Genomic DNA, 18,149 nt, shown 5'->3' with positions numbered 1-18,149 from the left:
TTCCTAAGCTCAGCTGCAGATTGGCATTTTTTCCCTTGGTTACCATCATAAATGCTCAAATGCAACATATATAATGTCAAAAGTTAATCTTAAAAAGTTACCTGAAATTACAGTTACACATTAAAGTGAGGGTAGAAGGGAGTCAAAGCCAGTAGCAGTAATATGAATCCAGCAGTAATAGAGGCCTGGCAAATCTTACTGTAGATCTGTTAATCTCTTCCGACATTGCAGAATGCCACCTGACGTCACAGTGCCTCTTACTGCTATAGTATTACAGTCAAAACAAAGTATATGACTTCACTCAAAACAGATGTGAGTTTCCAATTTACAAAATACTTGCTCTTGGGACACAGTTTTTACAAATATCATTTATGTAAAAGTTCATTGTATACAAAGCAAGTCTACATGAACAAAACCTATGTACATGAACAAAGTGCTAAGCTATAGTGCTGAATCCCGCAGTCACTTCAGATTTAAAAAGTTACCAGCGTTAAAATATAATCCATTAAAAATGAGGCGAAGAACCTCTATTTTTACCGCTAATGAACATAAGTGTCTTATATATATTGTACTAGTTATACCTTTTAACAGCTGTATTTAGCAGAGACCGTAAGAGAAAAAGTCTATTCAGAAAAGATGCAGGAGGCTCTGCTCCTAGAGCGGTTCGGAAGTGGGTGAGTGAAATATCCACCTCAGACTCTGTGATGGCCTCAGACTGATGAAAGAGACAATGTGGTCTCTTTATAATTTCATCCTGGCGGTCTATCACAGGGGTTCGTAAGTGATCTGAAAGAAAAAAAAAAAAGTTTGCAGTTACCTTGAAACATTATACAAAAATAAAAGCTAGATGTCAATTATCAGTTATGAGATTTTTCCCAAATTGGCAAAAATGAAAAGTGGAGCACATACCCATCAACCATCCTTCACCTACAGACCCTGTAGAGTCTGCACCCTAATATTGAAACTAATGTCAGTTTTAAATCCTGCTCAAGGCTGCAATGCAGAGAAGTTGCATGTATGCTTCCGCCCCACTCCTGTCCTGACAAGGATCAGTGTTGGAAGCCAAGCCCTGTACTAGGGATCGACCGATTTTTTTATTTTTTTTAGGGCAGATAGCCGATAACTTATACTGATATTCCAGTATAAGTTATCGGCTATTTATCCCCCCGCGACATCGCTGCAGATCACTGATTTAAAGCGGGCGCTTTAAATCAATGAACTGCAGTGGCTTTTGCGGTGCCATAGACCGCCGCCACCACCCGCTTCTCTCCCCCTGCCTGTCCGGGGGTCCTTAGTCCTATCACCGCACTACACCACTCCGTGCCCCAAGGTAATTGCTGATACAGATAATGCCCAAAATCGTGATTGTTGGCCGATAATATCGGCCAAACGATGATCGGCCGTCCCTACCCTGTACACCAATCATACAGGGCAAGGAGGGTAATGGAAGGAGTTGTGCATTCTACAGCTCAGCACTGCCTCTTTGGCACTTCAATATGACAGGGAACCTGATTTTATTTGGACCATTTTGGTGTTTACTTGATAGTTTTACTCTTTATTAGATATGTGATCAAAAAACGCTATTCTGTGGTTTAGCAGTATTACATTTAAGTAATTTACTATACTGGATAAGTAATGTTATTTTAATAGTTTGGACTATACCGCATGTAGTGATACCAACTATGTTTACTTTTACTATGTCAGTTTTTATATGGAAAGGGGGGGGGGAGTGGTTTCAACATGGAAGAGGTTGATCTGTGTTTTTTTTATTTACACTTTTATTAGTCCTCTCTGGGGGGGGGGGGATTTTATGAGGAACCATTGGATTCCTCATACAGATCAATTGATCTGTGCTCAATGGGTATAGCCTGCTACAGGCAGGCTCTCTCAATTAGAACCCCAGCTAGCGACAGAAAGAGGTAAGCCCTCTGGCTAACTAAACAGTGGATGGCCAACCACTGGAAGAGAGCCACACCACTAGGGACCATTAAAAAAAAAAAAAAAAATGACACTGCTATCAGCTTTGACAGCTGTGATCTAAAGGGTTAATAGTCACATGCAGTAATCACCTGCTGCTTCCAGCTACTGAAAACAGCTGTGGGCCTGCCCGGTATGGCGGCTTCAGTCAGGAGCATGTCCCATACCTCCTCTTTAATCAAGACCGGCGTATGGAACACTCCCTTTTGCCCTATAGCTAAATGGCACAAAGTATAGATAGATGACAACTTTTACTTTTATTGAATTAGACTGAATGTTGCATTAACTGCTTGCTACACATAAGGGTCCTGCTGAAGCATCAGCTAGGAAACCATTAGCTTTCTGAAACAGAGAAAATTTATTCTGTTTCTACTCTGACAACTATCCAGTTGTTAAAGCCATGTGAACCTTGATCTAGCTAAATAAGTAGAGGAAACATTAGTTTGCTCAGCTATCTTTGGCAACCCCATAGCCAAACCCACAGTTATATTCACAAGGGGGAGACAAGGAAGCCTCCCATTGTAATTAGTTTAGTCTGACTGTTGGGATGCCTACAGATCCTAAGAATGGGGTTAGCTTGTCAGACATGTGAATGCAGCAGCGAGTCCAACATTAACAAAGTGACATGGGAATGTCCTTGCAAAGTCTGCAGCTGCACAGAAATCATGCAGGAGGAAAGCCGCTGGCTGTAAGACTGCTTGACTCATCAGGGAAAAGACAGAAAAGACTGTTTCTGGCTCTGCCTTCCCCTGCACTGTGGGGGGAGATTTATCAAAACCTGTGCAGAGGAAAAGTTGCGCATAGCAACCAATCAGCTCGCTTTCATTTTTAACAAGACATCTGCAAAACGAAAGCAGCAATCTGGTTGCTATGGGCAACTGGTCAACTTTTCCTTTGCACAGGTTTTGCTCAATCTCCCCCAGTGTACACAGCCAAAAAGGCAGGCATAAGGCTCAATTGATCACTGGGTGCAAGCCAGCCAGCCAAAGGAGCTGCTTAGCAGAAACAGATTAGTCCTGCAGAGAGTGTTATGGACTAATATCCCAGTTACAGAGGAAATATGCTAAATAATTGCAGATGGCACTAGACCAGGAGCAAGCAGAGAGGAGAGTACAGCCTTTTTTCCTAGTCATTTCCTGCTGCTGGTCATTTTCTTCAATGGATCACAACGGAGGAAATCCTAGATGCAAAATTGCTACTTTAGATGTACTAAACTAAAAATTAAGAATGAGTCATGGTAAATATGCATCATTTACAATGAAAAGAGCCTTGAGGACAAACTTCTAAGGGTGCACGCACCCCATGCTTTGTGTAATAAAGAAAATCCGTATCCGGTAGGACAGTCAGCCAGGTACTCTGGTCGGCTCATTTTCCAAGCATATCCAGCTTTTGACCCGGAATAAAAACTGTGGTTGGAAAATTAGCAGACAGTTGTCACTAGCGGTCTCAGTTGAGCTCACTGAAATGAATTGGGTAATGCACCGATCTGGAAAGCAGGTGGTTTTGAAATTCTCCCGCCGGATCTGGCTGTACAAAATGTGGTATACATGCACCCTTTGTCTGCTTTTAGTTCAGTTACATTCAAAGACTTCAGATTATCACTCAAATGCAGACAGGGCAGACTAGGTCACAACACACCAGCTACCTGTTATAACAGTCTGTAAACTCAAGCAGAGCATGATTATATGGTGCAGCATTTCATCCCATCTTTGCAAAGGTGAACCCTGCCAAATAAAGTAGAAGAAGTCTTAAAATTGGCAATTTAGAGCAAGCCTAAAAATAATAATAATTTAATAAAAATAATAATACCGTATATACTCGAGTATAAGCCGACCTGAGTATAAGCCGAGACCCCTAATTTCAACCCAAAATCCCAGGAAAAGTTATTGACTCGAGTATAAGCCTAGGGTGGGAAATACATCATCCCCCCCCCCCTGTCATCATCCAGACCCGTCATTAACATCCTCATCATCATCACAGCCTGTCATCATCCAGACCCTCATCATCATCACCTGTCATCATCCCCTTATCATCCCACACACCCCCCTTCATCATCCCCTTGTCATCATCCCCACCCCCCTTCATCATCCTCTTGTCATCCGCCCTCAGTGGTCTTCAACCTGCGGACCTCCAGAGGTTTCAAAACTACAACTCCCAGCAAGCCCGGGAAGCCACTGCGGCCTTCGACTTCATCCAGCCCCCTCTCACCCCCTTTAGTTCTGTACAGTACTCGCCTCCGCTCGGCGCTGGTCCGGTGCTGCAGGACTGTCCGGTGAGTAGGTCGTCCGGTGGGATAGTGGTTCCGGGCTGCTATCTTCACCGGGGGCGCCTCTTCTCCGCGCTTCGGGCCCAGAATAGAGGCGTTGCCTTGACAATGACGCAGAAGTACGTTGGCAATGAACGTACCTCTGCGTCGTTGTCAAGGCAACGTGACTATTCTGGGGCCGGGCCCGAAGCGCTTAGAAGAGGCCTCCCCGGTGAAGATAGCAGCCCGGAACCACTATCCCACCGGACCACCTCCTCTCCGGACAGTCCTGCAGCACCGGACCAGCGCCGAGCGGAGGAGAGTACTGTACAGAACTAAAGGGGGTGAGAGGGGGCTGGATGATGTCGAAGGCCGCAGTGGTCTTCAACCTGCGGACCTCCGGAGGTTTCAAAACTACAACTCCCAGCAAGCCCGGACAGCCGATGGCTGCCCGGGCTTGCTGGGAGTTGTAGTTTTGAAACCTCTGGAGGTCCGCAGGTTGAAGACCACTGCGGGTGGAGAGTTCACTCGAGTATAAGCCGAGGGGGGTGTTTTCAGCACCAAAAATCGTGCTGAAAAACTCGGCTTAAACTCGAGTATATACGGTAAATACTAGAACATTTTTATATGGTTTTTCTTTAAACAAGATATAGATTTGGATTACATATATTTTGTTTATGTTCTCAGGATTATAGGGACTGCCATCTTGTCTCAGTGACCAGAAGTTCAGAGTTTTTCATCACAGCAGCCACAAAGACATTAGAAACCTTAGTCAGGCAACATACAATCTATAGTTATTATCAGGAATGTGCCATTAAAGTACCAATTGTTTAAATGACATTTGTTAACCTTTTAGGGACCAGGTAAATTTTGGCCTTAGATGGCCGAACCCTTTTTTACTAATCTGACATATCTTACATGGGAATAACTTTGGGATGATTTTACTCCAATCCAACTGATCTTGATTTTTTGCAAGATGAGTTAATGTTTTTAGTGGTAAATGTGACTATTTAGTTTTTGGCGGGCTGGATTTTGTTTAACAGTGTTTCTCATGTGGTTTAAATAAAATTTTATAGCAGTTACAGACACGGCTATGCCAAAAGGTTTTCTTTTCCCCAAGAAAAATTTATAATGGATTTTTTATACATTTTTTTTATATTTAACATTTTTTCTTTGATTTTCTTGTCCTAGGGATCTAGACTGATCTCTCACAGACTACAATACAGATCTGTACTGCACTGCAATATTTGTCAGTGTTATGGGATGTTTACACGGGCAGAACTTGTGCGGAATGTCCGCACGGAGATTCCGCTGCAGCAGCGGCCCATTGATTTCAATGCGATTCTGCTGAACTGTTCACAAGGCAGAATTTCTGCACCTGATTCCGGCATCCGCAGAAAGAATAGACAGTCCATTCTTTATGTGGAGTCTTAAGGAAATATATTGCCCTCTAAGAGATTGTACATTTCAGAGCGGTCCTAGCGCCTGCCAGATTTTTCATATGTGCGGAATGTCTGGCGGTATTTTCCTGCGGACATTCCGAACATTTTACACCCGTGTGAACATGGGCTAATCCTGATGCTGATCAGACTGCCTCAGGTGTAACCTTTATTGTAACAGTGTTTACAATAATAAGGTGACTGCTGAAAAGAAATTGTTACAGAACAGAAAGGGTCAGTGTATTATGAAGCCAGTGTGAAAACTAAAACCAGAAAACGGAAACATTTTTTTTTTATATGGCATGGAAAATATAGTTGAAAATGATTTTGTTCTGTAAGTTAATTTTGTATTAAATTTCAAATGTTATAAGGCTACACAATACTAGGTCACCAGGTTTAGACCACTGTTGCTCACCTGATTCTCCAGTTGTAGTGTAGTATTACTTATAAAGTAGAGTATCTTGCTAAAACAAAGGGAGAGGTTTGGGGGTGGAGGAAATTCACAACTATGGAGGAAGATTAGCTCCAGGATCTTTGCACGAAGTAGAATATTTTCTGTACTAATAAAGAACATCTCTCTGAAAGTAAAAACAAATCAAGTTAGTATTTAAGGAGAACTCCAGTGAATTGTATTTTTTATTTTTTTTATTTTTTTTTTATTTTTATTTTTTTTTATCAGTTATGTCCTGTCTACCAGAATACAATAAACTCTTACCTTCTGCCTCTCCCCAGGTGCTGCCAATATCAATCCTGTCCTCTGGCCCTGGTCTTCTTCCTGCTTTTGGTGCCTGACATCAAACTGCAGCTCCGTTAATCACCAGCCGCATGGTGTCCCCCTCTGCCAATGAAAGGCTAAGCAGTGTCATGTAACTTGCTTCTTTCTGGTGCCCATGCCTGTTAAACCACACTGTCACTTGGACTATTACCAGCCAAGGAAGGACATCCCTGCGGCCAGTGATAAACTGAGCCACAGTGAGACCTGTTGGGCACCAAAAGCCTTAGGACTGGGGCCAGAGGATGGGACAGCGATATCAGCAGAGTGGCAGAAGGTAAGTTGAAGATTTTAATTGTAGCAGTCCAGGCATAATTGATAAAAAAAAAAAAAAATGAAATGTAGTTCTCCTTTAACCCCTTCAGGACCAAGCCCATTTTGACCTTAAGGTCAAGGCTAGGGATAGACAGATTAACGGTTTGGACGATATTATCGGCCGATATTCACGATTTTCTAAGTTATCGGCAATTACCTTGCCGACAATGCGGGTGCTTTAAATCAATGAACTGCAGTGGCTTTGGCGGGGCCAGAGACCGCCGCCGCCCGCTTCTCTCCCCCTGCCTGTCCTGGGGTCCTGAGTCCAACCACCGCCGCCCAATAGCCTTCCCTCTGGCCAGAAACGGCCGCTACTCCATTGACTCACCCATCCCTGGTTTTATAATTACCTGTTCCCGGGGTCCGCGCTTCTTCTGGCTCCGGCGTTAGTCCTGAGCTGTCACTGTGCGCCGGGCCACTGATGGTGGAGTCGCGTTGAGGAGGTAATTCGTCAATGCGCACAGCAACAGCGCAGGATGCCGTAGAGCCAGAAGTAACGCGGACCCCAGGAACAGGTAATTATAATTATATCCCCAGGCTGGCGAGTTTGTTCATGGTGAAGGCCAGGCTGGTGACCGGGGACAGCACTCCTCCGGAGTCCGGGTAAAGCATGCTCCAACCACAGGGCAGCAGAGTGGCGGCTGGGGCTGAACTCACTCAGCAGCTTCTCCATCTCCATTGTGCAAAGCGGCAGGGTTGGACTCAGGACAGCGGCGATTGTGGTTGGACCCACACGGCGGGCAGCGGTTGGACTCAGGACCCCAGGACAGGCAGGGGGAGAGAAGCGGGTGGCGGCGGCGGTCTCTGGCCCTGCAAAAGCAGCTGCAGTTCATTGATTTAAAGCGCCCTGGGAGAAATAAAATGCACGGAATATCTGTAAAAGTGATCGGCTATCGGCCTGAAAGTTCACAGGTTAACGGCATCTGCTCCTAAAAAAAACAAACAAACAATCGGATCCCTAGACCAGGCAATTTTCTCATCCTCACCTTCTAAAATGGATAACTTACATTTCCATCCACAGACCCATATGAGGGCTTTTTTTTTGTCATGACCAATTGTACTTAGTAATGATACCTCACTTTACCGTAAAATGTATGGCAAACCAAAAAAAAAAATTTCAGTTAGGAAATTTTAAATGAAAACCAACTTTACGGTAAAAATTACATGTTTTCTTTATTCCGTGGGTCAATATAAAGTGATGCCCATCTTTACATACTTTACTATTACTGTACTGCTTTTTTAAAAAAAAAAATAGATTTTTTTTTTACAAAATCAGTGTTTAAAATTGCCCTATTTTGACCACCTATAACCTTCATTTACATGGCTGTATGAGGGCAAATTTTTTGCACAGTGATCTGTACTTTATCTATACCACATCTGTCTATATAAAACTTTTAAAGTCACTTTTTATTCATTTCTTTTTACAATAAAATGTGCCAAAAAAGCAGCAATTTGACGAATTAAAAATTTTACGCAGTTTACAGTATGGGATCATTAACATTATATATTTTGATAGCTCGGACATTTACCCACACGGCGATACCAAATATGTATATTATTTATAATATTTTTTTTTAACACTTTTTGGGGGTAAAATGGGAAAATGATTATTTACATTTTTATTGGGGGGAGTTTTTTTATTATATTACACTTTTTATGTCCCCATAGGAGACTATCTATAGCAATCACTTGATGGCTAATACTGTTTAGTGCTATGCATAGGGCATAACACTGATCAGTGTTAATGGCTTTCTGCTCTAGTCTGCAGAACCTCAGACCAGAGCAAAAGACCACCAGAGAGGGCTGGAGGCAGGTGAGGGGGACCTCTGTCCGCCATTTTCGATGACTGGATCCCTGTAGTAGCTCCCCTGGCGATTAGATCTTCCATTTAACCTTTAAAGGACCAGGGGGTTTTCTGTTTTTTGCACTCTAATTTTTTTTCCTCCTATTTTTTGCGCCACCAATTCTACTTTGTAATGACAGTCATTTTACCCAAAAATCTACGAGGAAACGAAAAAAAAAAAAATGATTTTTATGGTTTCCGTAAAATCTCTTTCGAAGGATCCATTGGGGGACACAGTCCATGGGTATATGCTGCTGTCTCTAGGAGGCTTGACACTATGGCAACAGAAAAGTCGGCTCCTCCCAGCAGGGTATACCCGCCCACAGGCCTCTAAGCTAGTCAGTTTTAGTCCCAGAGCAATAGGAGAAGACCAACAGGTCAAGAGAAAAGCCACAAACAGTCCGAGAAACCAGAAGAAAAAAAATAAGTGAACACACCCTCGGACAGATAACTGAAATAGGAACACCAGAAAAAGGGTGGGAGCTGTGTCCCCCAATGGATCCTTCGAGAAAGATTTTACGGTAAGCATAAAAATCTCCTTTTTTCTATCGGCTCCATTGGGGGACACAGACCATGGCACGTACCAAAGCCGTCCCTTGGGTGGGCAAGGAAATCAGTCAGGTTGACGCCTGGACCACTGCCACCTGCAACACCTTACGGCCCAGACTAACATCAGCTGATGCAAAGGTTTGAATCTGGTAGAACCTAGCGAAAGTGTGCAAAGACGACCATGTGGCCGCTTTACAGATCTGCGAGGCCGAAGCCTTGTTGCGGAGGGCCCAGGATGCCCCGACAGAACGGGTGGAATGAGCCAAAACCCTGAAGGGTAGGATCCTCCCCTTGCAGCGGTAAGCTTCCGAAATAGCAGATCGGATCCACCAAGAAATGGTGGCCTTAGAAGCATGTTGTCCTTTACAATTACCTTCCGTAAGAACAAAAAAAGGAGCCACACTGCCGAAAGGAGGAAGTGACAGAGGTCCGAGCAGCCCTCACCACATCAAGTTTGTGGAGCAAACCATCCCTGGGATGAGAAGGATGGCAGGATGATGTCCTCATCGAGGTGAAAGGCCGAAACCACCTTAGATAAGAAGGACAGACCTGGATGGTAAATAACTTTGTCCTGGTGTCCAACCAGGAAGGGAGAATGGCAGGAGAGAGCTGCCAGCTCTTATTCTCTCCTAATAGCGGTAATCACAATAAGGAACACCACCTTCCAGGAAAGGAGACCAAGAGGACCGTCCATGAAAGGTTCAAAAGGGAGCGCCTTGCATGGCACCCAAGACAAAATTTAAGTCCTAAGGGGGAAAAGGAGACTGATGAGGGGGAGCATGTGTCACTCCCTGAAGAAAGGTCCGGACATGAGAATTGGACGCCAGAGGACTTGAAAAAGAATGGAAAGGGCCGAAACTTGACCCTTAAGGGAGCTGAGAGCCAACCCTTGTTCCAACCCAGACTGCAAAAAGGAAAGGAGTCGGGGACAGGAAAACACGACCGGAGAAAAAGACTGAGCTTCACATCAATGAAAATAAGACCGCCAGGTACAGTGGTAAATCTTCGCAGAGGAGGGCTTGCGAGCCCTGAGCAGGGTGCGAATTACTTGGGAAGAGAAACCGCGGGCCCTTAGAACCGCGCTCTCAACCGCCACGCCGTCAAATGCAGCGAATGTAAATTGGGGTGGCAAAGGGTCCTTGAGATAGGAGGTCCGGACGAGGTGGGAGGCGCAGTGGTACATAGTCTAGGAGCCTGACCACGTCGGCGTACCACGCCCTCCGGGGCCAGTCTGGAGCAAGGAGAATGGCTTGAACGCCCTCTGCTTTGATTTTCCTCAGGACCCTGGGAAGGAGAGGGGAGGGAACAGATAGGGTAGGGCAAAGCACGACAAAGGGATCACCAGGGCATCCTCGGCTAGAGCCAAGGGGTTCTGGGACTTTGACACAAAGAGAGGAACCTTTTGGTTTCGCGGGGACGCGAAGAGGTCCACAGAGGTTGCAGATCTCTGCAAACACCTCCGGATGCAGGGACTACTTGCCGGAGTCGGCTGAGAAAATCCACTTCCCAATTGTGCACTCCCGGAAAGTAAATTGCCAAGATGGCCGTAACCCTGAGTTCTGCCCAGAGGAGAATTTTGGTTACCTCGGCCATCGCTGCTGAGCTGCGAGTGCCGCCCTGGCGATTGATGTACGCCACAGCAGTGGAGTTGTCCGACTGGACACGAACAGGGTGATCCTGAAGAAGGCGCTCCCAATGAAGCTGGCAAAGACAGATTTCCCTCAGTTCCAATAGGTTGATGAGGAGAAGGACATTTCGGGGGGACCAAAGACCCTGAACCGTCCAGTCCCTGAAAACACCTCCCCAGCCCGACAGACTGCCATCCGTTGTGACAACTTGCCAGTTGAGGGGCAGGAAGCAGTGCCCCTGAAGAAGCAGGAGGCGAGCAAAGCCACCATAGAAGGGACTGACGAGAGTCAAGAGAGAACAAACTTTCAGTCGGGAGACAGTAGAGACCTGTCCCACCGGGAGAGAATCACCAGTTGAAGAGGACTGTAATAAAACTGAGCAAAGGGCACAGCCTCCATGCCAGCCACCATCCGACCCAGGACTTCCATGCAAAAGCTAATGGAAACTGGGGCAGGGTTCCGAAGCAATCGGACTCCTGACAAGAGAGTTAGAAGTCTAATGCGGGCCACAGCCATGTCGTACTGGAGCCCTAGGAACACCAGTGACTGGGAAGGAGAGAGGTTGGACTTGTCTCGCTTCGGTTGGATGGTTAATCAAGACAAGGCCTGGAGGATGAGGCCAATCCTGAAAGAATACCCTGGCGGAGTGGGAAGACCAGACAGAGTGCTTTTGACACCCAGGCAGAAGTGAAGGCAGGAAGTAGTGAGGAACCTGCTGCTTCGAAGGCAAATTTTGCCAAGATCTCCACATTCTTGTCTGCTGGATCCTTGAAGTCAGCTGTATCAGCCAATGGCAGGGTAGTCACCTTAGAGAGGCGGGAGACCGGTGGATCCACAGTTGGGGAGGAAGTGCACCGAGCAATGAGGTCCTTGGCGAAGGGATATTGTGCTTGAACCTTCTTTGTTTCCTGAAACTTGTCAGGATGCCTCCAGGCGGACTCCAGCAAGGCGTCAAATTCAGCGTGAGCGGAAAATCTTGGTTGCCAGCCAGGCACGATGAAAGGAAACTTCTGGAGCTACGCCAGACGTCCCTGGGTCCTCTAGGTGGAAGGTGTCTCTAATGGCCGAATCCACTGTCAGACAGATCTGAGCGGTCCTCTGAGTCAGAGGCCGAATCAGAAGTCTCATCTACAAGTTCTCCAGGTGAGTGGCAGCCCTGGAAGAGGGAGACACTGACCTGGTATGCGGTTCTGGAGAGCCACAGTGGCGACCAGGGGAGCATCCTCTAGGGGAGTGACGCTTGTGGCAGACTGATGCAGAGGGGTGATGCCTGTGATGAGAGCGCCTGTGTCTGCTAGAATAAGGAGAAAAGAAAAAAAAGACAGGCGCGCTCCTAGTGCAGTATTGTTAGCTTCAAAGAATGGCCCCAAAAAGGTAAATTAAGGCTTACCAGAAAGAGTTGTGCTAAGAGCACAACACCTCTCCAGGCATGTAGACTCGCTTGGTTGTAGAGGTCAGCTGCTCCAGAGTCCTTTTTGGGTGATAGATGTCAGACCCAAACGATATATGGAGATTCAGGGTTTTGCGTGCCAGCAATAAAATCAGGACTTCGTCCGGGCGCTTCCCCTCAGTTATGAAGATCGTCAAACAACCAGTTAATTATAACATGGTTCTTTTTATTGGGTGCAACATAAGTTTCGAGTCCTGGGATGTACTATTCATCAGGTAGAATACAAACAGTCACAACTGCAATTTAAAAAGACCGGGAGGACACTTACCTCCGGGTCAAGGGTCACCAAACATACCACATTTGATTAAAAAAAAAATGTATACATATATATAAAATATAACAAAATAAACCAATCATGTGACTCCTATACAGCCACTATTATAAAACATGTGTGCAAATATATAAAAATATAGAAACTATAAAATTTGAGGTCATAAACCCATATTACTTAAAAATGGGGAGTCGCCTACCTAGAAAGTTGCAGTATTGCGAAGGTGCTGAAGCCACTGTATAATCGGTGCCAAAAAGGAACTTTTCGGCAGCGCAGGAGGTACTTTGTTTGAAGACCACGCCGCAAAAAACCCAGAGGAAGGGGATCCCAAACGAGGCTACATTATTATTAAGTATCACTTACTGTCTACACTGTATTAACAATTACTGTAACAATAACCCTAAAGCCAATATTCTTCAGAAAGAAAAACACAGAAAATCGGTTAACTATAAATCCTTTGCCAAATTATTGACCCTTTTATTTTACAAATTTTCATATATTTATATTCATAATCCCATCTGTCCGTTAAACTACATTTAAAATTAAATAAAATCCCTTACCGTACTCTTTATGATGAGAAGTCCTGACTACTCCGGGATCTTCTTCAGAAAGGTCAGTATGTTGTCTCAGTAACCATACCAACAAGTTTACTATGCCTTCAGGATCATAGCCTCAGTTTGAATTCATTCATTAGTTTGATGCGATCACGGCCGGTCATAGCCTCGTTTGGGATCCCCTTCCCCGGGGTTTTTTGCGGCGTGGTCTTCAAGCCAAGTACCTCCAGCGCTGCCGAAAAGTTCCTTTTTGGCACAGATTATACACTGGCTTCAGCACCTTCGCAATACCGCAACTTTCTAGGTAGGCGACTCCCCATTTTTAAGTAATTTGGGTTTATGACCTCAAATTTTATAGTTTCTATATTTTTATATATTTGCACACGTTTTATAATAGTGGCTGTATATGAGTCACATGATTGGTTTATTTTGTTATATTTTATATATATGTATTAATTTTTTTAATCAAATGTGGGATGTTTGGTGACCCTTGACCCGGAGTTAAGTGTCCTCCCGGTCTTTTTAAATTGCAGTTGTGACTGTTTGTATTCTAGCTGATGAAGAGTACATCCCAGGACTCGAAACTTATGTTGCACCCAATAAAAAGAATCACGTTATAATTAACTGGTTGTTTGACGATCTTCATAACTGAGGGGAAACGCCCGGACGAAGTCCCAATTTTATTGCTGGCACGCAAAACCCTGAATCTCCATGTGTCTGCTAGAAGACTCAGGAGAAGAGTTGGATGATATACCCTTATTACGCTTGCGAGAGCGGTTAGTATAGGGTGGGGGAGAGTGGGTCTCTCTGGAGGGTCGGCTTAGGGAGGGCCTCTCTAAGGCAGTTACCACAGAACGGGAGACCTGAGCAAAGGCGGAAATAGACTGGGAGAGGGAGGATACCCAGACTGGAGGGATAGCTGAGCCCACAGGGTCTGGAGGAGCATCTTGAGCAGAAATAAAAGTGGGGTCAGGGGAAGCAGTGGTGCAGGCAGAACAAGTGGGTTCAGCGGAACCAGACATTTTAGTATTACAGCCCTTGCTGGTATAATAGGTGACCAGGGTCCCAGTTAACTGCTTATAGGGAGGAACAGGTCTGGGCTCAGACATAGTAAAATGAAACAGTCTCACCCAGTGTGTGTCCCCAGAGGGCAGCTGCTATGAGGAGAAACTCAGTAGCAAAGAGAGGGGCTGAGAATGCAGGACCAATGAAAGAGGGGGCCATGATAAAACAAGGGCGACTCTGATTGGACCTGAAAAACCAATTGGTGTAAAGCCCTGCTGGCCGCTGGTGGGCGGGGCTAAAGTATGTGCAGAGCCCGCGGCTGATAACATGTGGCCAGGAGTTAATGGCACCCCCAACCCTGAGCGCATATGCGATCACATATGCGAGCGCAATGGGAAGGGAGCAGGTGAAAACACAGCCGGCAGTTTCTACACTCTGCCGAGGGGAACTGAGACACTTGCGCGAGATGCGGCTGAAGCTGGCACTCGCATAAGTGAAAGTTGGCAGCTGCGGATGCTGAGGGAGGGGAGCTGGGGAGAAAAAGTCAGCGCCTGAATACAGTCCACACCACTGCAATATGTCCCCCAAACACCTTAAAAGCAAGATAGGGCTCCCTAGTCCCTCCTGAACATGCCACCATGACCTCTGTGAAAAGAGTTGCCCAGGTGAAAATAAAGAGAGGGCCAAAAACTGGGGGTCTCCAGAGGCTGAAAGTCCCCTAACCTGAAAGAAAAAGGAGGGGAAAATACTCAACTGAGTCAGAAGAACTTTCCTCAGTCAGCTTTTGTCACCTGCATCAAGCCGGGCTGTAACAGCGAGACAAGCAGGGAAGTAGGGGGACCCGGACCCATGAGGTACAACCCTAGGCGCTGACCGTTGGTGGGAGGGGGTTGACAGTACATCCACAATGCCTGTGCCCCCTAAATTGCAAATGGGGGAACAGTGAATGCTATGTGCCCGAGTCCCCACCTGAGAACAGAAAAGTAAAAGGGAGATAAAATTCTAAAGGTCCCTAAACTTGAAAAAATAAATGTGTGACCTGGTCTGGGAGAACTCAGACCAGTGTCTGCCTCCTTAAGACACTAAGCTAAAATTGACTAGCTCAGATGCCCGACGGCGGGTATACCATATTTGACGGCTTGCCATAGTGTCAAGCCTCCTAGAGACAGCAGCATATACCCATGGACTGTGTCCCCCAATGGAGCCGATAGAGAAAAATAATTGTGCGACAAAATTGAAGAAGACACAATTTTTTAACACTTGCGGTCTTCAGTTTCTACACAGTACATTTTTTGGTAAGAATTACACCTTCTCTTTATTCTGTAGGTCCATACGATTAAAATGATATCCTACTTATATAGGTTTGATTTTGTTGCACTTCTGGAAAAAAAAAATCATAACTACATGCAGGAAAATTTAAACGTTTAAAATGGTAATCTTCTGACCCCTAAAACTATTTTTCCCGCATATGGGGCGGTATGAGGGCTAATTTTTTGCGACATGATCTGAAGTTTCTAGCGGTACCTTTTTTGTATTGATTAGACTTTTTGATCGCTTTTTATTCATTTTTTTCATCATATAAAAAAAAAAAGTGACCAAAAATACACTATTTTGGACTTTGGAATTTTTTCATGCATACGCCATTATTCTGACATTTCCGCATGCGTTGATACACGTTTATTTTTATATAAACTTTTTTTTTTTTAAATGGGAAAAGGGGGGTGATTCAAACTTATTAGGGAAGGGGTTAAATGATCTCACTTTTTTCCCCCCACTTTTTTTGCAGTGTTATAGCTCCTATAGGGGGCTATAACACTGCGCACACTGATCTTTTACACTGATCAATGGTTTCTCATAGGAAACCATTGATCAATGATTCTGCCGCTTGACTACTCATGCCTGGATCTCAGGCACTGAGCTGTCATTCGGCGATCGGACACCAGCTGTCACAGCTGTTCGGGATGCCACGATTTCACCACGGCCATCCCGAACAGCCCCCTGAGCTAACCAGCATTGTTTTAGCTTCACTTTAGAGGCTGTGTTCAAATCTGGACACCGCCTCTAAAGGGTTAATAGAGCGTGGCACCGCGATCAATGCCGCGCGCTATTAGCCACGGGTCCCGGCCATTGTTAGAGGCCAGGCCCGACCCGCTATGACGCGGGCCACGCCGTGTCCCCGCGTTGTAGAAAGGGAAAGGACTCAGGACGTACCGGTATGTCCTTGGTCCTTAACAGGTTAAACATGCACATTGCTGTAGATGCTGTGATCTGTATTAATCACTGCATCATAGCTATCAGCAGCCAGGACCTGCAGTGCATGACAACGTAAATGTATGTCCTGGTGTGAAGTACCATGGTCATTAAGAGGTTAAGTCACCAAAATATTTTTCTTGACAGGTTCCTTTTAAACCAATGTGTAATTAGTGCATTTTTTTGTGCCTCAAAGACTTAACTGTGGCTCATTTTCAGAAGTGTGTTTGGGCTTTAGAAAATTTGGGGAAAAACACCACATAATTTAATACCAGGTTTACTTGGTATTAACCGCGTCACTTTGTGCACCAGAAAGTTGTGCTAACCCTTTGAAAATAGGGTGGTAATAGCACAAAAAGCCTAACCATGCCCCTTAAAAAAAAAAAAAAAGGCTAACAGGGTGCTAAATATCTGAATATGTGGCGCTAATAACATGTGCCACATTAAGAAAATGTGCCACAGCTGAAATTAGAGAAACTCCGATGCCGTTTCTTTTAAAGAACAACAATTGCAGCTGCATACACTCATTACTTGTACAGTGATCCATCAACTTACAATGGCCTAAACATACAATAGTCTTTTCATTTTAACATGAAACCAGACTCAACATACAATGCTACATATAGTCCAGATCTGTAAAAGTGTCAATGGCTGGAAGAACTGACCAATCAGAATGGGCATTCACTGGTAAAACACCTGTATTACTGAAGTGCATGCACTGACTTCCTGTCTGGTAACATCTCCCTGTCTACAGTACAGGGAGGTGTTACATGTTCTGTACTACTCTCTACCTATGCCAGTTAGCTGCTCCTTTGGACACCAAGTAAGGGCGGCTCCATTTTACTTTAGTACATTATGTGTACTGTACAGGGCCATGAAGAAGCTTCTGTTCTCTACATAGACAGTGATTTACAGCTCCCAACAGCTCCCTTACTTTATATGTAAGGACTTGCTTTATCTATATTAGTTATATACTTATTTTGTTTAATCCTCACTTTTTCCTATTTTTGGATGACATTTTGGGCGCTTCAGAACCAATTACCAGGTTTCTATAGTGTTATTGTCTCAACATACAATCTGGAACCGATTAATACTGTAACTTGAGGGACCACTGTGTGTACACACACTAGATGGATTTTTGATGACACTGAAGGTTATGAAACAAGTAGGTTAGAAAAACTACAGGCTGAAGGTAGGTGAAGACAAGGACAGCTCCCCTAGTATAACATTTATTTTAGTCCACGATCAAGAAATTCTTGAACATAAGAAGGTTTAAGGTTAGGTAGAAAGATTTATGCCACTGCATGCAAAAGACTATTGCACTACCACGATCTGTGGGGGGTGCCAGCAGCCAGCTTGCATAAAAGAAATTCTATTGTGCCCTGGCTGTCCTAAATGTCAAGGTGGGCTCTATGCATTGACAGCTCTATCATCCAATCAGAACACAGCTATTGCTATCAATTGTAGCTGAGGGAAGGTGCCCAGGAAAGCTTTCTATGCACCCACTTGCACCAGAGGCCAGGGAATAAAACAGCTTTACCATGACCTAAAGTAGGATTCTACTCCTCTCCAATGTTTTTATGGGTCTGTCAAGAGTTTTAGTATGGCTAGTAGATTCTTTAAGGAACAGGCCCATTTTATTTTAGTATTTTTCCCTCCTCGCCTTCTAAAAATCATAAACTCTTATATTTCCATCCACAGACCCATATGAGGGCTTGTCTTTTGCATCACCAATTATACTTTGTACAATTGAAAGCAGAGCAGCACATCCATCCAAATTTCTGGTTAAGTGCGGGTGCACGTAGAATCTCGAGTCCTGGTTAGGGGCTCCACTTGTATAGAAAGGAAAAC

The 18,149-nt window shown here is 44.8% G+C and overlaps 1 protein-coding gene across 6 annotated transcripts in view; it reads right to left on the bottom strand.

The window, feature by feature from the left end:
- Positions 1–334: 334 nt before the first annotated feature.
- The window catches only part of SIMC1 (SUMO interacting motifs containing 1), a 72,483-nt gene continuing 54,668 nt past the window's right edge, over positions 335–18,149 (bottom strand). For 2 of the 6 annotated variants that reach the window (XM_056574985.1, XM_056574984.1), the window contains exons 8-10: positions 6,077–6,239; positions 3,623–3,701; positions 338–786 (exon numbers count right to left, since the gene is read on the bottom strand). In XM_056574985.1, coding sequence (XP_056430960.1) covers positions 572–786; positions 3,623–3,701; positions 6,077–6,239 — 457 coding nt within the window. In that variant the 3' untranslated portion in view covers positions 338–571. Of the gene's footprint in view, positions 787–3,622; positions 3,702–6,076; positions 6,240–18,149 lie in introns of all 6 variants that reach the window. The other 4 variants (XM_056574979.1, XM_056574982.1, XM_056574983.1 and 1 more) reach the window with 4 other exon arrangements.

Source organism: Hyla sarda, chromosome 4 (genome assembly GCF_029499605.1).
Source record: "Hyla sarda isolate aHylSar1 chromosome 4, aHylSar1.hap1, whole genome shotgun sequence".
NCBI classification, from domain to species: Eukaryota; Metazoa; Chordata; class Amphibia; order Anura; family Hylidae; genus Hyla; species Hyla sarda.
This window is presented reverse-complemented; position numbering and strand designations above follow the sequence as displayed.